General features: G+C 54.9%; 9 protein-coding genes across 9 annotated transcripts; 3 read left to right on the forward strand and 6 right to left on the reverse strand.

Annotated features, from left to right (window-relative positions):
* Positions 1–2,583: 2,583 nt before the first annotated feature.
* Positions 2,584–4,851, reverse strand: M409DRAFT_50739 (uncharacterized protein; the record flags this gene model as incomplete). The annotated part of the gene is made up of 3 exons (XM_033811615.1): positions 2,584–4,229; positions 4,451–4,566; positions 4,610–4,851. 3 exons carry the CDS (start codon positions 4,849–4,851, stop codon positions 2,584–2,586), a joined length of 2,004 nt encoding a protein of 667 aa, XP_033672163.1.
* Positions 4,852–5,166: 315 nt separating this feature from the next.
* On the forward strand, positions 5,167–5,535 carry M409DRAFT_50740 (uncharacterized protein; the record flags this gene model as incomplete). The annotated part of the gene is made up of 1 exon (XM_033811616.1): positions 5,167–5,535. One exon carries the CDS (start codon positions 5,167–5,169, stop codon positions 5,533–5,535), a length of 369 nt encoding a protein of 122 aa, XP_033672164.1.
* A 1,178-nt stretch (positions 5,536–6,713) lies between these two features.
* M409DRAFT_63625 (uncharacterized protein) lies at positions 6,714–8,735 on the reverse strand (the record flags this gene model as incomplete). The annotated part of the gene is made up of 5 exons (XM_033815686.1): positions 6,714–7,218; positions 7,269–7,424; positions 7,475–7,852; positions 7,906–8,434; positions 8,561–8,735. 5 exons carry the CDS (start codon positions 8,733–8,735, stop codon positions 6,714–6,716), a joined length of 1,743 nt encoding a protein of 580 aa, XP_033672165.1.
* A 2,439-nt stretch (positions 8,736–11,174) lies between these two features.
* M409DRAFT_50742 (uncharacterized protein) lies at positions 11,175–11,813 on the forward strand (the record flags this gene model as incomplete). Its single annotated transcript, XM_033811617.1, has 1 exon — positions 11,175–11,813. One exon carries the CDS (start codon positions 11,175–11,177, stop codon positions 11,811–11,813), a length of 639 nt encoding a protein of 212 aa, XP_033672166.1.
* A 264-nt stretch (positions 11,814–12,077) lies between these two features.
* On the reverse strand, positions 12,078–12,602 carry M409DRAFT_63626 (uncharacterized protein; the record flags this gene model as incomplete). The annotated part of the gene is made up of 1 exon (XM_033815687.1): positions 12,078–12,602. The coding sequence occupies one exon, from the start codon at positions 12,600–12,602 to the stop codon at positions 12,078–12,080; it is 525 nt and encodes a 174-aa protein (XP_033672167.1).
* Positions 12,603–14,664: 2,062 nt separating this feature from the next.
* Positions 14,665–15,173, forward strand: M409DRAFT_18395 (uncharacterized protein; the record flags this gene model as incomplete). The annotated part of the gene is made up of 2 exons (XM_033804472.1): positions 14,665–14,822; positions 14,885–15,173. 2 exons carry the CDS (start codon positions 14,665–14,667, stop codon positions 15,171–15,173), a joined length of 447 nt encoding a protein of 148 aa, XP_033672168.1.
* A 212-nt stretch (positions 15,174–15,385) lies between these two features.
* M409DRAFT_63627 (GMC oxidoreductase) lies at positions 15,386–17,530 on the reverse strand (the record flags this gene model as incomplete). Its single annotated transcript, XM_033815688.1, has 5 exons — positions 15,386–15,822; positions 15,885–16,678; positions 16,765–16,984; positions 17,046–17,271; positions 17,378–17,530. 5 exons carry the CDS (start codon positions 17,528–17,530, stop codon positions 15,386–15,388), a joined length of 1,830 nt encoding a protein of 609 aa, XP_033672169.1.
* Positions 17,531–18,158: 628 nt separating this feature from the next.
* On the reverse strand, positions 18,159–18,951 carry M409DRAFT_63628 (uncharacterized protein; the record flags this gene model as incomplete). The annotated part of the gene is made up of 2 exons (XM_033815689.1): positions 18,159–18,224; positions 18,286–18,951. 2 exons carry the CDS (start codon positions 18,949–18,951, stop codon positions 18,159–18,161), a joined length of 732 nt encoding a protein of 243 aa, XP_033672170.1.
* A 970-nt stretch (positions 18,952–19,921) lies between these two features.
* On the reverse strand, positions 19,922–24,292 carry M409DRAFT_18397 (uncharacterized protein; the record flags this gene model as incomplete). The annotated part of the gene is made up of 1 exon (XM_033804473.1): positions 19,922–24,292. One exon carries the CDS (start codon positions 24,290–24,292, stop codon positions 19,922–19,924), a length of 4,371 nt encoding a protein of 1,456 aa, XP_033672171.1.
* Between the last annotated feature and the right edge of the window lie 378 nt (positions 24,293–24,670).

Here is a 24,670-nt window from a genome sequence, read left to right on the forward strand (position 1 = left end):
CGAGGTTGTGGAGCGAATTCACCGGGCTCACTTTCTAGCACTCCTGGCGTTGTTTCGGGTGTCGTTCCTGGACTTAATCAACCAGCTACCAATACAGTTGTTCAAACAGTCACCATTTCTGGCGGTGGTGGAGGTGGTGGTGGACAAGCATCTTCGCCGTCAAGTCCTTCTTCTGCTGGCGTTCCATCTGCTTCTCCATCAGGCGGTGCATCCTCGCCCTCGCCTTCTAAGCCAAGTTCGTCGGCTGGCGTTTCGTCTCCTCCTGGACAAGGCGGACAAGGCGGACAAGGCGGTCAAGGCGATCAAGGCGGTCAAGGTGGACAAGGCTCTTCAGTCGCGAGCGCCGGCGGTGCATCCTCGCCCTCGAAGCCAAGTTCGTCAGCTGGCATTTCGTCGCCTCCAGGACAAGGCGGACAAGGCTCTCCAGACTCTGCTACTACGGTCACCATTACCACATCCATACCAGGATCTGGCTCGCCTGCGAATGGCGCAGCCCCCGATATGGCCGGCCCTCCTCCTCAAGGCCAAACCACTACCGTGTTCCAAACTATCAAGGACAGTCCTATTCCTCAAAGCCCCCCAAAACCAGTGCCCAATAATGCAACCTCTGCTGGCCAGGCTCCTCCAACTTCTGCGGCAACGATCACAATCACCACGGCGATTCCAGCGGCCGGCTCGCCTGCAAAAGGCGGAGCAACCACTGTGGTAGTCACAGCGCCAGGATCCGGTCAACCAGCGCCGCCAGTTCCCACAGTCACCGTCTTTCAAACAGTCAATGGCAGCGATGTCCCTTTGACAACTCAGACCATCAACGCCACGGCAGTTGTCAGTAACGCAACCACGATGGTCATTGTTGGAACACAGATTCCCACATCGAGGCCTGCAGCGAACACAACGACGTCGGCAAACAATAGCAGCTCCATCGCTGCCATGACGGTGACCCAGAACCAGACTGTGGCGCCGTCTCAGAGTGGTCCTACATTGACTGTCACGATCCCTGCAAATCAGACGAATGTCACGAGCTCGTCGCCGAGTACAAACGTCAGCTATGTGACAACAACGACTGTCATTGCGAACGCTTCTCAAACTGGTCCTACGCTGACGGTTACGGCCCCGGCGAACAATACCAGCTCTTCGTCGTGCGTGCCTCCCAGTTCAAACATCAGCTATGTTACGACCACGACCGTCACTGGGAAGGCTTCTCTGCTGCAATCGACGCCAACTGGTCCAATTCTGACCGTCACCGTCCAAACGACATGTCCCTGTGCTCTGACCGCGCCTCCCAACACGAACGTCAGCTATGTTTCGACCATGACGGTGACTGCGAGTGCACCGATGGCCACTCTCCAAAGCGGCCAAAATCCATCATCCGTCACGCCTGTCATCACGGTGCCATCTCAAGCGTCCATAGCGCCGCCGAGTACTGCCACGGCGCCGTTCAGTCGACCCTCGGTAATAACCACCGATGGGCATACAGTCGACATTGTCTATAGTGGGACCACGTTGGAAACCGTCACCATTACAGCGCCAACAGGTCCTGTGCAGACGAGTGAACCAAGTGGAGCGAGGACCATATCGCCCGAGGAGCACTCAACAATCACCACTGGCCAACCGCGGTCGCTCGAGGTTGTCTACGAGGGAGGTACGGTGGAAACCGTCGTTACTCTGCCCACAGCTTCCCACAACACGGCCACCATCACGCGCAGCTACGTCTCGATCACCCGAACCTCATCATCCGGGGCTCTCGTCGAAGCGCAGATCCCAGAGGTCGCAACCCTCAAAATCGGGCCAACCGAGCTGGAAACCGTCACATTCGAGCCCAACGAGGTCCCAACCATCACCGTCGAGCTGCCCTCGGTGGAAACCATCACCGTCGAGCCCCCCGAAGTAGAACCCGTCGAACCTCCCGCAGCAGACCCCGTCGACCCCCCGCCCGAAGCAGACCCCGTCGACCCGCCTGCAGTAGTACACCACGCGACGCGACCCCTGAAATCCAGGGGCGTGAGCACGAAAGTATCAAGGACTCGGATGACGACGATGAAGGGTAGCTTCGGATGGGACGACGTCGCGACGCTACTATTCCTGCTGTTGGTCACCTTCTTCGGGCACCATCTCTTGTCGTCGGCGTTGCACGCTCCCTCGAGTGTGGTTTTTGTTTTTGCGGCGCTTTGGCTGTTCAGATTGTCGTGATTCTGGCGCTGTGGGGGACGCTGCTGCGACTACGGCGTTGGGCTACGGCGGCGATGATTTGGAGGGTGCGGAGGATGGCTTCGCGGCGGTCGTCGGGGGGTGCGGGCGCTTTTGTCGAGGGGTACGTCGTTGGGGGATTGTGTGTTCTCTTCTGTCTCGACTCGTGGCGTTGGGTGGGGGTTTGTTTTTTTTGGGCAAACGGATGGATAGAGGGCCTACGAGGCGAGTTGTCTCGTTCTTGGGGGGTTCGTTGGCGCGCCGCCTGCGTCGAGGAAGATGTGATCCTATTGTAGAATAAGTTATTAACTACTATCTTCCTAATTCCCACACTTGTCTGTAGTTTTTGCTCCCCTTTTCTCCAAATGATGCTTGCTTTCTTTCTTTCGTTCTCTCTCACGACTCGCGACGAACGTACCCTTCAGGAGGCGTCGCCTGGCGACTATGCGGCTGCGAAGAAGATCCCCCCTCACCACCACCACCACCATCCCCTTCTTCCCCTTCTTCCCCTTCCTCCATCTTCCGACTCGCCTCCCGCCTCCTCTCCCTTCGACTCCCCCCACTCCTCTGACTACTCCGCCCCCCTCCACTGAGTCCACTCCGCTGCGACACCCGACTACTACTCCCCCCCGCCGCCGCAGCCCGCTCCTCCGCCCTCTCCACAGCCCTGCGCTTCGCGGCCTTCTCCGACCCCGCCGCCGCGGACGTGGCGGACGAGCGACTGCTCAGGCGGGAGACGGGCGGGCTGAGGCCCGTCGTTGTCGGTTGGGTGTTTGTCGTGCCTGTGGCTGTCGCGCCTTCTTCCTCGGTGGATTCGACTTCGGGGACGGTGGAGAGGCGTTCGGGCGTGCGGGGGATGGTGCGCGGGATGTTGTGAGTTGTTGGGGGTGCGTTGGGGGAGGAAGAAGGGGCGCGGTTCTTGGGGGAGAGGGCTATGGTGCGGTCGATGGGGGGGGGGGGGTTGGGGTTTTGGCGGGGGAGGCGCTGGTTCGGAGTTGTTGTGAGTGCTTGTTGCTGCTGTTGTTGTTGTCGGGGAAGGGTGGAGGTGCTTGGACGGGGGGTGGAATCGTTGGAGCCTCTTCTCACGATGCCACCCAAGGCCTGGACCAAGGCGGAGGCGTCTGCGAACTCGTCGTCGTCGAGGCCGTCGGAGGAGCTGTAGACGTCTTTGATGGTGCGGCGGGCGAGTTTGCGCGCGCGGTCGTGTTCTTTGGCGCAGTCCCAGAGGAAGGCTGCGTGCTCGAGGGAGATGGATAGGCGCAAGGCGTGGGTGGGTGCGAGGAGGGTGTTGGCGAGGTGCTGGGCGCCGTCGAAATGTTCCCGCGCCATGGGCACGAAGTTCAGGGGTGGGAGCAGGAATGATGCTGCGGATTGTGTTGGTGAGATGTTGATGGGAGCGAGGCCTGGAGGTCTGGTGGGTGTGCGTCGGGCGTCTGCTGGTGCCCCTGATATTGCCAGTCCAGGGGGAGGTGGTGATTGAGCTGCTGCGTACGGATTGGTCACGTACGAGGCCTCCGATGTCATCGAAGGGATAGGATCTCGCAAGGCCGTGTTGCCAGAGCGCTGTCTCGCGTGTCTACCGCTGTTTGGTGGTGATCTCTTCGGCGAGCTCTTCGTCCCCTGTGTGGCCTGCGGTGACTGCGCGCTGGACAGTGGACTCGTCGAGTCGTACGACCGACCGCTGAGCTGGCTGATGGGCGGGTGATTGTGGAAGAGGCAGAAAACGTGATAGAGCGAGGCTCGTAGCTTTGCTGCCATGACCCGACATTCTGGCCCTCGCTCCCCATTTTGACAGTACGGCAGGATGTACACCTCCGTAATCGACAGGCCTTCCCTCGCGAGCCAGATGATGTGATGGTACAATTGCAGAGACTTGGTATCTCGTGTGATGTCGAGTTTCCGCAACTTCCGCGCTCTGTACAACTTCCTCGAGAGGAGGATCGAAAGCCCCAAGACCTGGTATAGCGATGCTGAGAGGAGTGCGTTGAATGGTGCTGTCTGCTTGGCGAGGCGACCCAAGATCTTCTCCTCGATTGGAGACACTGCCATCGACCAGAGCCAACGAAGCTCAAGCAATGGTCAGTGTCTCGTGCAAGTCCAGATGGATCAGTACCAGCGACAAGAATCGAGACTGCCAAACAAGATACTTTGAGAATGAGCAGCAAAGTATTGAGAGTATCTGCCCTTCAGGACAGCACTGCAGGTATAGTGTGCAACCCGCGGAGTAAGATGGACGTGGTTGGTAGTCTACAGCACAGCATACCTCTCAGCCCAGCCTTCGCACCCCAACTGGCAACACCGGTCGACGAATGGTGCGGACCGATGCCGAGCAATGCCGTTGTTGGCAGCCCGAAACCACGACGTCGTCGTCTTCGGCGCCTGATGCAGCGACAGCGGCAAGGTGCTAAGCGCAAGCTCGTACAGGGTCTGCGGCGAATAGGCAGGGCAAGGAGATTGCGGCGGTGGAGATTGGAGGGTGCCGTGATTATGTGCGGCCAATGGCACAATTAGAGGCCTGGAAATACCGAAAGCAGAAAGGCCAGGACGAGTTGGACAGTAGCAGCAAAGGCTCTCCAGCGTCCTCCTCCTGGCAGCGCAGCAGCAACGACGCCTGGTCCGGCCGGCGGCGGGAAGCGCTGGGGGATAGCGACTACTAGAAGCCATCAGTCGCTGGGTGCTGGATGGCAGAGAAGAGTCTGCGCGGAGGGTGGAGATGTGATGATGATGAGAGAGAATAGCAGTACCTATTATGTGCGTAGGAAACAGACTTCGGTGCTAGCAGGACGACGGCAGCGTGTGATTCGCGCTGGGCTGGCGAGGGAGCACCAATGAAGGACGGGGATGGAGGCAGAGGCAGTCAGACGTCACGGGCAGTGTGTTGTGGTCGTCGGCGGGTGGCTGGTGGGTGTCGTTGCGCTGGGGCATCGTCCTGTCCTCGACACTGCCGCTGCTCGCTGCTCTTCTTATGCTGCTGCTGCTATGGCTATGGCGAAGGAGTGGCAAACGCCGGCGCTCGAGGGTGGAATCGCTCGTTCAATTACCGCCGCCTCGATGAATCAATTTCGCGCTCGACCCCGGCTGTGTGCGCTCGTCGCGGGCAGGATTCTTGGTATGGGCTCGACGGAACGGGTCCAGGCAAGTTCGCAGGGCTCAGGCACGGTACGGCGGGCTTCGTATATGGATTTTGCACGCAGAACAACAACCAACTCCTCCAACGCCCGCGTCGATGCCCAACGCGCGAGGCTCGTTCGCAGCAAGCAAGCAGCAGCAGAGCAGAAAGGAGGACAGACCAACTGGCGGGACGAGGAGCAGGACTCTGCGCTGCACTCCTCGACTACGGCCGGCTAGGTGCATGCGGTGGGCCACGATGTCTCCGCTGTCGCTGCAGCAGACGTGGCACCGTTAACCAGACTACTTTGCATGCACGACGCACCGTCCGGCGTCCTGCGCTGGCCAGCAGATAGCCGAGTCTGACGTAGGCCAGAACTCTCATCGCCCATCGTCGTGGAGGAGTCGAGGTCAGAGTATGCGTTGGCAGCTCAAGAACCAAACCGTCGCCGCTAGCCTGCTCCCAGCTAGCCGCCAAACTCAAACTCAATTGATGCAAATATGCCGTCCTTTTTTCCAACCGCGCCCCGCGACGACGACGACATCGATGGTACATGCTTCATCGCTACCTCTGCAGCCCGCTGGCACAGTCGCACGAGCATCCGTTCCCTGCTGCAGCATTACATCTCGACCCTCCCCATGGGCTTCCCAGCACCCCGTCCAACACCAGCCAAGACCCATCAACCCTCCCCAACTCCCACCATGACCGCACCATAACAAAAACCGCCTCGCACCCGACCCGCTCCCGTCAGCAACACATCAACGCTTACCTCAAAACAGCCCACTCCCACTACGCTCCCACCGGATCAGGCACGACCGTCCTCGCTTCCTCGCACCTCCCTTGGCCTCCGTCAACCAGCAATCCTTCGACACTATCCTGCTCACGGGGCCATAACTTGCATGAAGCGAGCAAGGCAAGGCAAGCTAACGAGCGGAACATGCAGTGGTCTGAGACGGTTCGGTCGTCTCAAAACAGCACATTGTCGAAATGGCGGTGACGCCTAGGTTTGATTGGTTGGCTTTTTTGGTTTAAACGTCACGTGGTGGTTGGCTAACGAGTGACGTCCGTTGTGGAGATACATACAGATTTGTTTCCTGCGAACAGCTTCGAGTCTTCCTGGAATAGTGAGGTCGATGTTTGGTTGACTTTTGCTTGAACATCCACGTTCAGGTCGTGTTGATGTGGCATTCGACATGTGTTTGCCCTGCAGCAGTTCGTGGTGTGTTCCACGAGTACCGTGGTACTGATTGCGTGTTGCGCGATGTAGTATGACACCTCGAACGATTTGTGTGTCTGTCGGACATCTTGACGTCGATTCTGCTTCACTCGAAGTCGCAAATGTCTTCTCACAGTAGCAAGACTGAGGTAGGATGCAAGCTCTTCTATTGCTGTCTATCGTTATCGTTACTGAACAATGTTATGCACCACCCGGCATCAACTTCTTCCCCTTCACACTCTTCCACTCCATCATCAGACTCGCCAAAAACGCCAGTCCACTAACAGCAATCGGCATGATGAACGCCGTCGTGATAGCCCTATCATACGCTTCCAACACTCCAGGCAAAAGATTCGGCGGCGCTGCTTCCCGCACATGAGAGGCTCCATATGAGACGACTTTCGCCACGTCGACACCTGGCGCCAGGATGGGCAGTTGCTTGATCAAGGTATTGGTGAAGATGTTCTGGGCAATCGAGACAGCGATGGCACCACCGAGTGTGTTGAAGAAGATTGCCACGGCGTTACCCACTGGCATGTCTTTCTCGGGTAGTACGACCTGCACGGCGATGAATGGGATCTGTACGCAAGCGCCTGCACCAACCCCGGCGAGGATTTGATAGCCGATCCAGGTTCCTGTTGAGGAGTTGACTTTGAGGGTGTAGAGCATGCCGCAGCCGATGACGAAGATTACGGAACCGATCCACCTGGATAATGTTAGGTCATCGGGATCATGTATTCAGACCTTTCGACTTACATCGGTGGGTTGTAAGGCCCAATGATGGTGATAGCTGCGCCAACGACAATCGAAGATAGTGTGATACTGACGAGGTAAGGTATCGTGCGGATTCCAGATGCTTCAGCGCCAACGCCTTTCACAGCCTGGAAGTAGAAAGGCAGGTAGTAGATGTGTCTTTAGAGTTGTCAGCGCTGTAGCCGTCGCTCTGCTGTCCACATACTTACGCATATAGAGCCATTGCGAGGAAGGCTGAGAACAGTGCACATGCTCCCACCGTCCTCTGCTTTCCCAACACCCTGGGAGGCATCGTTGCTCGGTCTCCAAGGTAGAATTGCAGGGCCACGAAGCAGACGATAATCAGGCCGAACCCGAGCAGACATCCCCACACTTTGCTGTCTGACCATGCATACTTCGAGCCGCCCCATTGCAAGGCCAGGAGAAGGCAAACGATCGCACAGATCAAGAGAAACGCTCCAGCAATGTCGATCTGCTTGATCTTCTCCTTGACGGTCATGTTCGTATACCGCCTTGGTGGATTGGTGAAGAAGAAGAACACCACGGCGATGCTGACGGCGCCGAAGGGGAGGTTGATCCAGAAGCACCTGAAGTCAACATCAGCAACGCATCCCATCGCCCAATGCACACATAAACCAACCATCTCCACGAGATCTTATCCGTGAACGCACCGCCCAAGATCGGCCCCACCACACTACTAATCCCAAACATACTCGACAGCAACGCGATATAAAGCGCTCTCCTCCGCAACGGCACCGAATACCCAATAATCGTCATCGCGCCACTAAACAACGCCGCCGCTCCAGCACCCGCCACCGCCCTCCCCACAATCAACATCGTGGAATTCGTCGCCGCAGCGCAAAGAATCGACCCCAGCTCGAAAATCATCAACGCAGACAGGTAGACCCATTTGACGTCGAAGTAGGTGTAGATTTTGCCGAAGGAGGGCTGCAGCGAAGTTGTGGTGAGGAGGTAGGCGCTGCCATACCAGCCTACGTCGTCGAGCGAGTCGAAGATGGAGGTTATCTTTGGGATGGCGGTTGCGATGATGGTGTTGTCGAGGGCGACAACGAACGTTGCGAGGAGGAGGCCGGTTGTTAGGAGGAGGAGTTGTGGGCCTTTGAGGTATTTGGAGTCGTCCTCGGTGGTGGACTCTTCTTGCTCGCCATCTTGAGATGTTCGTGTGGTCGTTGTTGTGGGATGGCCCTTTTCATTCACTTCATCGGCGTTGTTTGTATGCGGTCGTTCGACATCGTCCTGTTCTCCCCCAGGCGCATAGTGTTCTGCAAGCACACCATATTCCTTGCTCGCTCCATCTCTTGCCTCTTCCCCAGCATCTTGTCCTTGAGTCGATGTCGCAGGTACACTTTGTTCGGCAGCCGGAACAGAAGCATCCCCGTTGACGTTCGAAGAACGTCCAAGCTTGTCGGCATCTTCCGTCCTGCGAAACAAGGTGCGCAAGCGCGACATGGTGCTGGGATCTTTCGTCGACTTCTTTCCTTCTCTCATCGACAACGCCTTCACAGAGAAACAGAAACAGACAAAGCGACATCGACAATTCCTGGACTTTCATATCTACGCGATCGCACAACTTCACGTGGGCTCCACGAGAGAGATCGGAAGGTTAACTTCCCGGCCATCGTTGCCTCACTTGGTCGAGACCCCGTGTCGATACATGGTGCGGATTTGCCGAGGAACGCTGCAGTTCGATCAAAAAAGACCTGAAAAGTGTCTAATTCCATTGCTTGAAGGCAATTTTAGCCCGGCGGGAAAATCACATGCGAATTGGAAGTATACGTCTCTGTATCCCTTTGATTTCATCTATATCTATGTACAAGAAAGAGAAAGATCTGGAGAAAGGTGTCTCTGCTCGCTTGAGGCCCATACCCTTCTCCACACAGCCGGCTGCAGAAAGATTGGTTGGTGTGCCTCGTATGGCTTCGTATCCTTCCTCCAAATCACACAAACCCTGGTACATCAACAACTAGCGATCGCATCGCATCTCCGAACCACGCATTTCATCGCTTTCATAACTTCACCTCCGGCTGACCTTCTTCCTGCCACCACCAGCCCTGGATCTGGGAACTGCTGGCTCAGGCTCCTGGTAGCAGTGCGTGCAGTCCTTGTCCATCTTGACTGTTGCCCAGATCTCGCCTCTGCCGCAGGGCTTTTGGAGGAGGGCAGCTTGTGGACAGAAGGCTGCGAAGACGGTTTTGGTGTGGCCGCAAGGGTGGCTGTGGGCGTAGTACTTGCACATGGTTGCTGAGTGAAGTGAGTGGTGGTATGTGGAGGTAGGTGTGTGGTGCTTGAGCTGCTTGTCCGTTAGTGGTCTGTCTACGATTTGATGGGATGACATGGCTTACCGTTGACTCTGAGTATCGGACTGTGGCGGTTGAATGTTTGTTGCTCGACGGGGAGTCGCCCAGCAATTGTTGCTCCCAATCAGGGCCTGTCGTTGGAGTTGACCTTCGGCGATGATGCTTTGAGTTGTTGGAATGGCTGGTTGATGATTGAAGTGCTGGATGAATCGATGTTGTGCTTGTTGAATGAATGTAAGTGAGATAGTGCTCTCTGAGACTGCTGACTTGTTGTTCCTGTTACTGATATCGAATTCTGAAGTCCCATCCACCCTCCTTATATATCACCAACTGCCCCAATCTCCCTCGACCCTCACCATGACCAAAACCACCATGCAAGTCTCGAAGCCGTCGCGCCTGTCCCTCGGCCTGAAACCGTGCACTCGTGGTACTGATTGTCTTCAAGAAAATCCTCTGCATTGACATATACCACACAACCCAAGCCCTGCACCCTCCCGCGCGGAAGCCCGGCTCGTCACATCAAGAACCATTTTCACACCTCTTCGCAAACAGCTCCGCCCCCTCACCTCCCAATCACCTCCAAGCCCGAAAATGACAAACCCTCTGCTGGCACGCCGCACAAGAACACGCCATTCTCCCAGGATCCTGGAAGTTCAACGGACAAACATTCTCGAGTCGGTCGGTCGGTCGGTCGAGGTGCGCACGGGTGCCTGCATTGCATCGGCCGAGATCTTAGAATTTTTCTTTTCTCATTGACAACGTGCAACGAACGGGTACCTGTCGACTACTGCAGGCTTCCGACGGGAAGGGCGCGGATCGAGGCAGATTTTCGTTGCTGTAGGTCTGAGGCGGTCACGAGGGTGTGTGACAAATGATGCGCCAGGCAAGGCTTTCGTGGTCTTGCTCAACGTTTGGAAATAGGTCGGTCCACAGAACGTTGTGACGAGCGCAGCACCAAGACTTTCTAATTTGGCCGATATTGTGCCCGGACAGGTTGGTCGTACAGGCACATGTGATTCCCTTGCTGCCTAATGCTAATATGAGGCGGTTGACAGTTTTGTCGTGCCGAGGAGGCTGTGTTCTGGGGTGATGCAGGGCCTTGTGATGTTGTGCTACTGAGGAGGAGGGTTTGTTGATTTGCGCCTGATTGCTTGGAGCAAACCTGTTTCTTTTCTAGGCTTTGGAAGATCGACACGAACCTGACGTAGTTTTGAGAGGGCTTGAGTTTTGCTTGAGTAACAAGAAGCATCTCTACCCGTGAATTAGAGAGAAAGTCGGTAGAGGATACAATTGTCATCTGCGCATGGTAAGTCAGCGTATAGTATGTCAACGTATGCGATTACAAAGTCCCTCATTGATTATCTTTCCCATGAGGTTCTGAGAAGGATTCAATGTCTGCTGTCAGTGATGGCTATCTGGAAAGGACAGCTTGTGAAGATTGTTCAGTCCTAGCATGTGATTGCCAAGGCGCATCACATGACCCTTCATCCGTGACTCAAACGCCGCTACCTCTTCCACCTCTCGAAGCTTCAAAAACACACGCCTCTCTTTCTACAACCGCAGCCAAAAGCTACACACTGCGCTCAGAACCATGGCGACCTCATCTGCTCTCATCACAGCAAAATCACAAGAGCCCTGCGATACCACCAAGGCGATGCCATTCCTCGACCTCGCCGCCGAGCTTCGCAACTTGATCTACGAGCACATAAGCGACACCACGCCGCTTCGTCTGCCTCATCAAACGCAAGAGCCAAAGCTCGTCAATCCTTCTCCAATGCTCCTCGTCAACAAGCAAATCGCGAAAGAATACCACGACCTCGCTCTGATCAGCGCCACCATCGAGATACAGGTCATTGATTTCGACTTCGATCATGTCATCGCCTATCTGGATGGCCTCTCAGACAAGGACGCCGCGAGATTGACCCGCAATCCACCTACCCAAACGATCCGTTTCGAGCTCTGGGCGGCGCCTCCGGTGCTTGGCTGGGTCAAAATCATCCCGTGGCTCGAGAAGTTCAAAGAGACGAATGACATTGCCAGCAAGATCGGACTCCAGTACGTTTGGAATCCAAGTGCGGGCAAGTCTGGGGCCAGGCCCAAGGTGACGGGCGGGGACATCCATCTACTCGTTGACGCATTGGAGTGGATGGAGGGCAAAGACCGAGCCTGGAAAGAGCTGGGCAAGATCAAGGCTGCGCTGGAGTTGGGTGTAGGTTTGTGTAAGGGTTGATTGTTCCCAAAGGCGCCGAATGGAAAACCGGTCCCGGACATAGGGGGCGCGTTGCAATGGCGAGAAAGGTTTCTCGATGGGCACTAATTGATCGCGGTGGAGTTGCAGTGGGAGGGAATGCTGACCAGATCCGTCCTCTTGTGGAGGGGAAGAAACGGGCTTTAGTGATTCAGCCATTCGTATTCACAGTACAATGGATACATACACATCACCATCGTCCACGTCCTCCCCTCATCTCCCCATATCATAGCCATCACCATCCATCTACGCAACCTCCACCGAAACGTTTGTCACAACATTCCCCTTCGTAGCCACCGAATACGGACAAACCTCCTTCGTCCGATCCACCAACTTCTGCAAATCCTCCTTCTTCATCCCCTTGGCCCAAACATGCATATCCACCCGAATCCCCAAATCCAACTGCTTCAGATCCCCAATCAGGTGTGCCGTGCAGTCGACGACGCAGTCTTCTGGCTTGGAGGGCAGCTTGATGCCGAGGGTGGGTGCGGTGGCGCCCATGGCGCCTTGGAAGCAGGCGCCGTAGCCGGCGGCGAAGAGTTCTTCGGGGTTGGTTTTCGCGCCGTCGCCGCCGAGGGATTTGGGCATGCCGAGCTCGAGGTCGAAGTGGTCCGAGTGCACTTTGCCTTGGCGGCCGCCGGTGGCTTTTGCGTGGGAGGTTGCGAGGGCGGGAGCGCTGGCGGCATTGAGGAAGCGCTTGGTGGGTGGTGTGATGGTTGCCAGGCGTGGGGTTGTTCGAAGAAGTGGGCGGAAGGCTCGTACGGATGCCATTGTGGAAGACGTGCGTTTGTGTGACGACGCTAGAGTGTGGAAGTGGTGGTACAGTGTTGATTTGAAAAGGAAGAAGATGTGAGAAGAGGAACCTTGCAGGTGAAGCTGGGAGCTTTGACCTCGTACAGTGACGTCGAATGGTATTTGTAAATAAGATTGCGCGCTTGTCTTGAAAGGTGATCCCTGTCTGACCTTAATGATCCTGCGCAAATGCCTCCGACGTTCAACCCCTAGCGACAACGACCTCACCTCCTCCCTGAGTCTTGCTTCTGATAAGTGCCGGTTCCATTGAGACGGTCACTACTCCGGCCAGATTCCTTCACTTCCCTTGAGATTTCGAAAACATGCTGAGCATTGTCGACACCTCCATTGAGGACTGCACGCCAGCCCGTGACAGGACAGTACTCCTGTGATCAGCGTGAGCAAGAACCGAACATGGCGGAAGGATGTCTGGCGAGGACGAGGGGCAAAGTCGGGCGTGCAGCCCAGTGAAGATCTCGAATGCTGAGATTGAAGCCGGAAACTGCGAATCGTCGAGTTTATTCTTCAGCGGCGAGATGGGATGCTAGACTTACCTCATGTGCAGAATGCCGATGATGATGCTGCTGGTCGCAGGGAAGGAGTGACAACAATCGAAAGGTCGACAGAAGCTACTTGAGATCTCGAACTCGGATGGGCGCTTTCAAACTTACCGGAAGGTGTTTGCGCCAGGTGTTGGCATTGGTTCGCACATTGAGCGTGCATTCATTTCAGTTGAGCAAGCTGGAAGGTTCCGGCATTGCAGACACTGAGTCATTCGGTATTGGTTTCAGAGCAGCGCGCCGGCAGGTTCCGGCAGTGCATACTCTGAGGCATTCGAGTAGGTTCAGACGATCATGCTGGTAGGTTCCAGCGGCTCAGATTCTGAGATGTAGGACGGGGCGAACCCGAGTATTGATGACAACTCTGCAGTGGCGGCAGGTTCCGCGCGGGCAGAGTTGTCAAAATTCGTTATTGCCGATATCCCTGAGGATCTCGGCGAAATTATTGTCGTGCGGTAGGTATCGCAGCGACGGTATTGGGTTGCTGCAGCAGAGCCGGAGCATGTTCGACATCGAGTGGCAGGTTCCACTCAGGGTTGTCGCATTTGGGTGTCATTGGGGGAATTTGTGTCAGGTCCGAAGGACCAGATTGTACCGGTGCAGGTGCAGTGACAGGTATGTCGCCGTAGCTCCGAATTGGCATTGGTGCAGTAGTTGCTGCAGAGCAGCTGTAGGTCGAGCAAGTCGGTGTCATACGAGCTCTTAGTTACTTCCATACTGCGAGTCAAGTCAGTGTATGGTCTCGCTGTACGCGAGACCTCGAGTAGCTTCTGTCGACCGTTCGAGTTGTTGATGGTGGTGGTGCCGGTGGTGTGTGTGTTGGAAGAAGCGGGGAGGAAGAAAGTGCGCCGAATTTGAAAAGGGCGTGGTGACCCGTGCGCAGTGCGCGGGCGCTAAAATGCTTGGCTTTCAGAAATGGAAGGAGCGACTTTCACGTGTGAGTTGAAGTCGGGTCTCTGATTTGCACATATGACACTTGCAAATCAATCATATGAGGTATGTACAGGTGGATAAGAGGATCGAGTGCGATATTGAGGGAGCTTCAGATGAATCAGATTGACGATGAGTGCGAGCCCCTGATATCACATGTTCCAAGCTAAGACCCCTTTTCAAGTCTCGCGCCAATGAGCAATCTACACTATTCAGCACTGTCACAATCCAGCAGCATATGCAAGGCGAGTCCACCTCTTACATTGAGCAGACATGTAAGTGGTTCAGATCTCACGGCGTTGTATGCGTTGGTGGTGCAGCCAATGAAGACCGCCGAATTGCTGACCACATGTGTATAATCCCCCCCATCGAGCACGACAATGGTTCTTACGACTGAACCTACCACACATCTACGCCAAGATGAAAAAAAGTTCTCAACCCACAAATCCCTTCATCTATCACCACTCACACCCATCTCTTCTTCTCCTTCTCGTTCTACATTCTGTCTCTCCTCTCCTCCACCAAATCGAACATCGACACCAAACCGCACAATGAAGTTCCTCTCCCTCATCGCACTCGCGGCGAGCATCACAGCCGTCGCTTCCAGCGCCATCTCCGGCAACGCCCGCATCGAACACTGCAAAGACTACGGCAACGACGACGCCCTCCAACTCAGCGAAGTCAACATCGAGCCCTCACCCGCCATCCGGTAACCCCCTTCGCTCCCCTCCCTCTCCATCCCAAACAAAGGACTAACAAACCCCCTCCCAGCGGCCAACCTATCCGCCTGACCGCCAAAGGCCTCAGCAACACCATCATCAACCCAGGTGCCACCATGGAGATCAAGGTGCACAAGGGCGTCTTCAAGAAGACGTACACGCAGCAGCTGTGTGGCGGCGAGAACGGCTTGGATTGCCCAACCAACCATGTCGACTTCTCGTTCGAGGAGGTCATTCCCAAGAGGACGCCGCATGGGGATTGGAAGGTCGATGTCAAGGTCAGGGATGGGAAGACCGAGTTGGCGTGTCTGAAGGGGAAGTTGAGGATCGAGAAGAAGTAAATGGGGGGTTTCTGCTGTGGAGGACGTTGAGGGGGTTGGGGCGTTGTGCTGTATCTTGGGCTTTTGGGTTGATGGAAGGCGAGGTGAATAGTGTACTTACGAAGGAGTACTTTCCAGAATTACACAACCTCTCCTCAAGATCCAGTCCATCACTCTCTATGACAAGGCAGATCCTTCCTCTATCCGCTCGCCGAAAGTGCCCTCAGATCAGATCACCCCCTCACCCCCTTCAAAATCAACACCGCCGCCCTCTCCGCCAAAGCATAAACCGTGCTAGTCGGATGTCCTCCCAACTGGAAGGGAATCACACTTGCATCCACAACCCTCACATTCCCCGTCCCATGGACCCTCAAATCCCCATCAACAACGCCACCCCATTCCCTGGGCAACATGGCGCAACTACCCACAGGATGCCATCCGGCGCGGAAGTTATCAGCCCAGTAATCACGCCATTGCTCGTCGCTGGCGTCCGCGGGGAGATTGTCGAGGCCTGGCGAGGTTTCTTGCAGGACTGAGGTGGAGAGAGGTGAGGTGGCGAAAAAGCGTCGGACGTAGCGGCCGGCGGCCGTGTAGAGTTCCCAGTCGATGTCGAGGAGGCCCCAGTTGTTGTTAATGGTTGGGGCGTGGGAGGCTGCTTGGGGGTTGCCGCCTATAATAACCACATCGTCAGCTCAGATACATCTCACAGTGAAAGAAAGGACGCGATCTTACCAGAAATATGCACATTCCCCCTTCCCAGAGGAATCAAGGGCCAAAACTCTAGGTTGATAGCATCATTCCCCAACGCCTGTCCCGTGAACAACTCCACAACAGGGACCCCCGTCACAAAGATCGAATTATACTGCACCTCCAAACTCCTCAAAATCTGCTCCGCCGACAGAGACCCGTTAATCGCACCTTCGATAGTGCTCGCGTACTCCGCCAGCGAAGCATTCACCCTCCCCTGCACATCGCCCGCATCATCCCCAAAGACATCTTCGTACGTGAGGTGCATGAGGTAGTTCGTGGTGATGTCATCCCCAACCGTAGCCGGGAACGTGATGTTCGATTCGTTGGATTTCTGAAAGGCGATGCTGCCTTGCATTTGGTCCTGGAGGTTCTCGCCGACGCCGGGGAGATCGTTGATGGAATCGATGCTGTAGTTTGCCAGGAGGGCGGCGCTGCCGACGCCGGAGAATTCGAGGATTCCTGGGGACCGGTAGGCGCCTGCGGAGAGGATGATTTCTTTGGTGGCGTGGATTGTGGTGAGGCTGTTGGTGTTGGCGATTTCGACGCCGGTGGCCGTGATGGTGTTGTTGGAGGAGGTGGTATTGTCGACCCAGGTTATGCGGAGGCAGGATGTCTCGTCGAGGAGTTCGAGGTTTGAACGGCTGGCGGCGGGGAGGTAGTATGCCTCGCGGCTCGACTCGCGAATCTGTTCTCGTTCTCCTTCGATTACGAACTGAGCTGGGTAGGTAGAGAGGCCACGGGCATCGCCGCCGTTGAAGTCGTTCTGTCTTGTTAGCCTTTTTCCAACTCATACAGAACAATCGTCCTCACATTTCTCGGTATGCTCAAGTTCTTCGCCGTATCTTCAAGAACAGCAAAGAACTCGGGATTCGCCACAGCAGGAAAGGAGACATTAAGAGGTCCAGAAAAGCCATGATACTCGACGTTGTACGTGTTTCCACCAGCTTGTTGATCATCGCTAGGGATGGAAAAAGACTCAGATGCTTTGTAGAAAGGAAGTAAGGTGTTCCAAGACCAGTCGGCATCGTTTACACGGCCCCAGTCGTCGATCGAGCTGGAATCTGGGCGGGAATAGACTTTGCCTGGGAGTTGATTGATTCAACAATGTACTATTGATCAAGATTATGGTGAAGTATGACTGACCGTTGATCTGACTGCTCCCTCCAACAGTCTTGCCAGCAGGGAGGTCCAAGACCCTTCCGTTGGAGTATTCCTGTGGAGTGCTCTTGTAGTCCCAACCATCAGTAGTGCCGTTGATCCCGGCTTCAACAACGAGGACCGTGATGTTGGAGTTCTCGGTGAGTCTATTCGCAACCGCTAACCCAGCCGTCCCACCGCCGCAGATAATGTAGTCATATTCCGTCTTCGACTGTGCATATACATAAGTTGAGATGCAAGAAGCAATAAAGAGCGACGATAACGAACGCATGTTGAAAAACGAGCGACTGAAGGAAAGACTGGTCAAAATGACTTACCGCCGCCTGCCGAAGGCCACGACGTCTTGATATACCTACTCTACCATCCATCGATTCCGTGTTCGATGGCGATGCTTGACGTTGTGATATTTCGCCGGAGAATATACAGCATCTAGTAGGGAGAAACCCCTGGTCAATGCGCAGGGAACCCATGCTGTGAAGATCTTGGACTTCTTCCAGGTTCTTGGAATCTGGATGTCGGAGGCCACGCTCTGTTGTTTTGAAAAGGTTGGCTCTCCCACTTTTTCATGCCAAAGAAAGTGTCTGCTCGGCGGCAGCGTCGTTGTGGGTTGACGTGGTCGGACTTGGGTCATCATAGCAAAGAAGTCCATCCCATGGGAACCCCGGAACCAGATCCCTCAATCACTAGATCGACACCAAGAAGCGAGCAGTTAGCGTATAAGCACTACTCGAGGAGAGAAGTGTCACTAGCCTGAAGAGTAGTCGTCTTGTTCTTGTGAACATGCAGTTCCTACTTTTATTGTTAGAACAGTCGGGGTTGGGTATCGCGAGCATTGGCATCATGGTGTTGATACGACGCTGACACTGTACCAAAGAAGCAGGTGGATGTTGAGTGCAAAAAGACTTGAAATCAAAAGAATGCTGCCGTTGCTCGCAAAACGAATGGCTGACTTTTTCCAAACCGTTCAAGCAGATGAAATCCACCCTCACCATTCAACTTGTCACAACACCGTCGCCAGCACTCGCTCTTCCAACTCCATCTGCAGCTCTCCATGCTTCAGCCTCGCGACCATCGATACAAGATTACTGCAAAGATAAATCAATCCCACTCCCTCATAACCTCATTCCCCTCCACCATCTCCGCAAACCCCTCGATCCTCGTCGTCTGTATCACCCATTCATTAGCCACAATCCTCTCCTCCTCTCCCCCAAACCAAAAAACTTACATTCGCCCACCCCTTTCCCTCCACCTCCGCTCTCACAACCCCCGCAAAACACCCCGTCCACCCCTCCCTAGGCCACTTCTCCACAACCCCCTGCACCGTATCCCGATGCACCAACTCCGCATTCAACCCCACATTATCCAACACCGTCGCGAAATGCACAAGCGCCGTGAGGCGGGACACCATCCCCGACTCCCCGAGGTCCTGATGCCGAATAATCGTCTCCGCGACGCTCTCCCTCTGCACGAGCGGGGCGTGCAGCGCCGCGAGGAGGTTCAGCGCGGTATACCCGCCGGCGAACTCGAAGGAGAGGTAAGTGGACGCCATAGCTTCGGGGGTGGTGGCGATGTCGTGCAACAAGCACGTCAGGAGGAGCGTCTCCTTGGATAGGGCGCTGTGCCATTCCGGGAAGTGTTGGGACAGGATCGCGAGGGCGAAGTAGTAGACGCGCATGCTGTGGGAGTAGGTTTGGCGGGGGAGGTGTGTGCGGGCGTAGGTTGTTATTATGTCTATGAGGAGGGTTGAGGGGAGGGGGTTTAGGGAGGAGAAGGGGATCGGGGTGGAGGGTTGGGGGTTTGGGCGGGTGGTTAGGAGGGTGGTGAGGGAGCGGGGGACGGGGGACAGGCCCTGTTCGGCGAGGAGGGTTGGGGTTGTTGTGGGGGGTGGCATTGCTGTTGTTGTTATCGGGAGTTGGATGTGCTTGGATTCGAGGAGAGAGGTGTGGTAGGGGAGAGGACTTATTTATCCGTTCCCTTTCTCCTCAGCACCTTCTTCCCCCACACAGACGAAAGGTATTGTACAACGCCCTACGTCTACCCATCTCCCAAACGACAAGCATACTAATCATTCCAAGTAAGAAAACATTTGTTTCTTCCCAAACTCACATCAACTTGTCAAACGCTGACGTCGCTCGCAGCTTCCCAAAGTGGATCTATCAAGCGAGCTGACCGTCACATGAAGTAGCGACGTCCGTCAAAACGAATCAACAAGATGTTCTCTTTACGCCCTTCAGTGTCTGTGTACGGTGTTCCTGTTCCTGCCCCTAGAGTCTTGGCCAAGAAGCTTGTGAAGGAAACTGAACTGCACTTGAAAACATCCCACAGGACATAGGGTGGAGGAGAAGGAAGGGGACGCGATCCACAAGGCATCAACGGCCCATATCCATTTCCAAGTCGCTACAAGAAAAAGAAAAAGAAAATGCTGTGGGCTCACTTCAGTTGGGGTGGTATAACAGGTAATGCTCCTCAGTTTTTATCTCGCTGTGCTACCACTATGCAGCAGTGACGACTTTCAGTCTTTTTATCGAAAACACCCAACGGCTGGCACTTGTCATGGCCGCCTTTCCCATTTATTGATGTGGAAACTCCCAAAACGCTCTCGCCATGTCGGAAATGCGGACGCTGTGCCGCAAACAAACAAATCAAACAAACAAATCAAACAAACAAATCAAACAAACTTCGCTTTCTCTCTCTGTCTTCGTCTTCATCCCCAGTGCTGATGCTGGTCATGCTGTGCATGATTGGTGTTCGGGTGTCCTTTCTATTGGACTGTGGTTGCTTGCACGTCGAGGCGTGCCAAACACAGCGTGTTCAGAGTTGGAGCGATATGTCGAAGGTGAATTGCTCTTGATGTTGATTCCTCAAGGCGCAGTATCATCCTTCTTATCACCAGCCGAACTAGGCTCCCCACCGAAAGGCCCCTGACCGAACGCTGGAGTCGTTGAAGTCGACTGGCTTGGAGGCTGATGACCGGCTTGAGACACCGGATCCTCCTTGACAACCACATCATCGTTCTTGCTCGTCTCGGGATGAGCTTCCAATCGGTACTCTCGCGACAAGTTGCTGACTGAGCGCTCGCGGGCGAATCGCAGACTATCATTGTCGCCTTCTCGCCTCTCGATTGGCGACCACCCACCAGCGATCGATCCAGCGACAATACCAGCCATTGCAGTCGCTGCAAAAGCTGAATTGCTCCTAGATCGTCCGCGTCGTCGTCTTGAGTCGGGCGTGGGTGGTGCGGGTGACTGTCCGTTCTCCTCGACCTCAGCAGGCTCATTGTTTGGTGTTCTCGGCAAGCTGGAGCTCGCGCGGCTCCGACTAGGACTGCGACTGGCCATGAACGCTTCCTTAGGATGCGTGATGGTGAACCGGAGGGAATTGATGCGACCACCCTTGTACTTCTTGAGCCAGGCAAGCTCATCCTTGATGTCGTAAAGAGCCTGGTTGAACTCGAACGGATTCTCTTCATCTGTGATGATGACTCTCTTCTCGCGGTTCCTCTGCGACCATTCCCGAATGCGTCGTGGAATCACGGCAGCTGCGAGCTCATCAGGTATGAGACGGACGATGACACCGATTGGCAGGGAGATGGCACCCAGAACAAGTGCAATGCCCCATTGAGCGCCAGTCTGGTGCTCTGCCTGGAACGCAGCCCAACCACCAACCATAATGATCAGGACTTGACCTCCAATCATGACGAGGAAGATACCGACAAAGAACAGATTGCGTTGGAGTCCCTCGAAGATGTTGAAGCGGTTGTCCAAACGTCGATTATTCAGCGCGTTGAAGATCTGCATCCAAGTAAAAGTGTTGAACACAAGCGTCTTAAGCTGTCTCTCGTGGTGTATGCGAATATCGCTGCCGATGGGCTCGTCGTCGTAGCCTAGAATGTGCATGCCAGCGAAGTTCAACACCAAAGTGACGACCAATTGGTAAATAGCTTGGCCGATAATCATCTTCCACATGGTGACCGAGAACAATGGGGCGGACTTGGGGTCTGGCTTTCGATTCAGAATAGCACGGCTGGGTGGATCGGTGGCAAGAGCAAGGGCGGCCATCGTGTCCATGATCAGGTTGATCCACAGAAGCTGTACGGCCGTCAAGACAGACTCTTCGTGGCTGTTTGCAATCGCAGAGATGAATGCCAGCAGAACAGCAGTAATGTTCACCGTGATCTGGAACTGCAGGAACTTTCTGACAGCGTCGTTGACTGCACGGCCCCACATCAGTGCCTTGACGATAGAGGCGAAGTTGTCGTCCATGAGAATGATATCAGAGGCTTCTTTTGCGACTTCGGTACCGGCGATGTTCATGGCGAATCCGACATCAGCAGCCTTGAGAGCTGGGGCGTCGTTGGTTCCGTCACCGGTCACCGCGACAGTCTCGCCCATCTCCTTAAGGCGCTTAACCAAGGTCTTCTTGTCGTCTGGCGAAGAACGTGCGAGGACCTGCAATTTCGGTATGATCGCCTTTTGCTCAGACTTGCTCATCTTTCGGAATTCGGGACCTTCGAGCGCGACACCTCCTGGCGTGAAAATGCCGCATTCTGTTGCAATGGCCTTGCCAGTAGTAATGTTGTCACCAGTAACCATGCGTACAAACACTCCAGCCATGATGCAGTCTTGGACAGCTTCTGGAACACCGTCTCGAAGAGGATCCTGGATACCAACAATGCCAAGGAAGTTCATGTTCTTGCAGATGTCGTCAAAGAGCGCCTGCGTCTTGTCGTCTTCGCTTCTCCTCACTTTAGCAGGAGGCCATACGTCGGAGTCAAAGTCTCGCCAAATCATGCCAATCGTGCGTAGAGATCGCGAAGCATACGCGTCGATAAGGCGCTCGAGTGTCTTGCGGTTGTCGTCGGTCATATTCGTGATGTCGGTGCCTCGGGTGGGATCGCGAAGGACGTTGGTGCAGTGCTTCAGCATGATCTCGCTTGCACCTTTGACCAGAAGCCTGTACCCATTGCCATCTTTTCGCTTGATGACCATGCCCATACATTTCCGTCCAGAATCGAAGGGGATCATTTGAGAGATCTCGGTGTTGCTCCGCTCGACGTTGACCCTGTCCATGCCCAAGAAGTCCCGTGCGAAGTCCAGAAGTGCAGTCTCGGTCTTTGAGCCGACAAACTTGACGCTACCCTCGTCTTCTGCCTCGAAAGCCGTCGAATTAATCGCGATGCTGTCCTTCCACAAAGCCTTGACGTCCTCGTCGATCGTCTTTATGAACTCTGCTGTAGAAACGTCGTCCACATCGTCTCGCATGTCCTTGTTCGGGTCTGGGCCGGCGTTGTCGATGTTGCGACCGCCGCGGTTGCTGAATCTATTAGATGTCCCAACGGAGCCGGCCACGACTGTCATGACGTTCTGGGTCAAGGTGCCGGTCTTGTCCGAACAGACTGAAGTGGCATTGCCCATAGTCTCGCACGACCGTAAAACTCGAACCAAGTTGTTATCTGATAACATGCGTTTTGTCGCATATGCCAAAGACAGAGTGACTGCTAGTGGTAGACCTTCAGGGACCGCGACGACGACGATGGTGACGGCCGTGATCAGGATCGTCATGAACTTCTGACCTTTGTCCGCCGGAGAATCGGTGTCGTGCGGTAGCTGAGCCAAGAACTTGATGAACAGGATGACGAACAGGAGCAGAGCTGCACTGCTACCGATCTTAGCAATGTACTCAGCAAGCTTGTTCAATTTCGCCTGGAGAGGAGTCATGTCGTTGCTTTCTTGCAGAGAAAGCATGGTCTTGCCGTAGGAAGAGTGAATGCCAACTGCGGTGACAATCATTCGACCGTAGCCTTCGGTCACTTTGCCACCAGAGATCATAAACGGATCAATCTTCTTAAGGGGCTCGTAGTTCTCCAAAGCGCGGAAAGCGTCGTCGCCGGGTGTCTTCTTCAAGACGTCGGATTCACCGGTCGCGGATGATTCATCGCACTTGACGCCATGGCCAGAGATGAAAATACCATCGACTGGAAGGATATCGCCCGGTTCAACCAGAAGTACATCTCCAACGAGGAGTTCCTGTACATCAATCTCCTGAGTTTTTCCTGATCGAATGACCTTCACATTTCGTGCTTCCTTCTTCTTGTTCAACTTGGCAAACTGTCGTTCCTTTTGCCAGTCGTTTACAGCACCTACTGTGACGACGACAATGATGGCCACGAGAATGGCGACACCTTCGATCCATTCGACTTCATTGAAAGCGATTCCTTGGTAGATACCGAGAGCCAGAGCGATGAAGGCGGCAACGGTCAGCACAATCAGAACCTTGTCGTTGTACGCGAGCCACATAAGTTCGAAGATACTCTTTGGTTTCCGTTCAGGAAGCGTGTTCTCGTCGAAGATCCGTTTTCGATCGACAAAGGTTCCTGCTGCTTGTTTCTCATCCGAGGAGTCTGCCATGGGAGGCTCTGCAACCGTCGCGACCGCAGTTTTATCCGATGAAGGAGTGTCGACTTTCGTGGCCTGCTCAAACGATATTTGACCATCCAAGTTTTGCTCGTCGACACTTAGACCACTTATTCGATCCGTTCGCAGTCCTTTCTCGAGCCCCGCCAATCCGCCTAGCGCATGGAACGCCCCCAAACTCTTGGGATTCAGTAACTTGGTCATGTGGCCTGGCGCAAAAGCGAATGGATTGTTCTCTCGCTCGAATTCCTCCTCCGTACCGGGGTCTGGCTTGAGGGCCTCTTCGTCGGATAACACAGGGTGGTCGGTTATGTCCTGTTTCGATTGGCTTGAGAATGCCTTTAGCGGCGTTTGATCGGATGGTGTTGAAGTGTTGACGTAGGTCGCCTCTGAGGTTGATGATGTGTCCTGGGTATCCACGCTTCCGCCTCGACTCCTCCCACTTGGTACCGACAAGAAAGATTGGGGTTGCTGCCATTGTGCAGGCGATGATATGTTGTGAGGGCTCGTCGGTCTCGATTCCCTACTCTCGAAGCTACTCTTCCCTTGAACCTCGGTCGGTGTTGACGACGTTTGGTGGTTGGACGAAGGCCGTAAACCGGGGAATCTCTCGGTATTTCCATTCGAGCCAACGCCCTCTTCCTCAGCTTCTTGTGGTCGATCCATTTGAGGGTTATGATCGGAGTTTCGCTGCACAGCAGACGTGTCTATGGTGATGGTCGGTGCTCGAGGCCGTCGTGCTGGATTGGGAGAGGGCGGTGGGCCTGTATCACCACCGCCATCAGCAGACGGCTGCTGCGGAGGGTTGTGCTCCGCCATGCTGCTCCCAGTGGGGTCGCTCGATCCAGAAACTCTGTCGTGACGTGACTGACGAACAGGAGTGAATGGAGTTGCGCTGGAGGATGGGCGGCCTCAAGGTTCCATGCAGGCGAAGTAGATGATTGGGGAAGGATGGTGCGTAGATACAGGTGGGTTAACGAAGTTGTGCTGCGATCGAAGGGGGCGCAGCAGACTCGTGGGGTGGCGGCCCGGGCAAGTAATCGTCGGTTGGGGTTGGCAGGTGGTATAGAGCTGCAGTCGGTAGAGAGCTGTGATTGCCGCTAGAGGCAAATATCCAGCAGCAAGGTAGAGACTGCCGCAAGAGATGGTTAGTTGTCATTGCCTCCATCTAACTAACAAAGGCAAAAGCGCATTCAG

Source organism: Zasmidium cellare (genome assembly GCF_010093935.1).
Source record: "Zasmidium cellare ATCC 36951 unplaced genomic scaffold M409scaffold_5, whole genome shotgun sequence".
Classification (NCBI taxonomy): Eukaryota; Fungi; Ascomycota; class Dothideomycetes; order Mycosphaerellales; family Mycosphaerellaceae; genus Zasmidium; species Zasmidium cellare.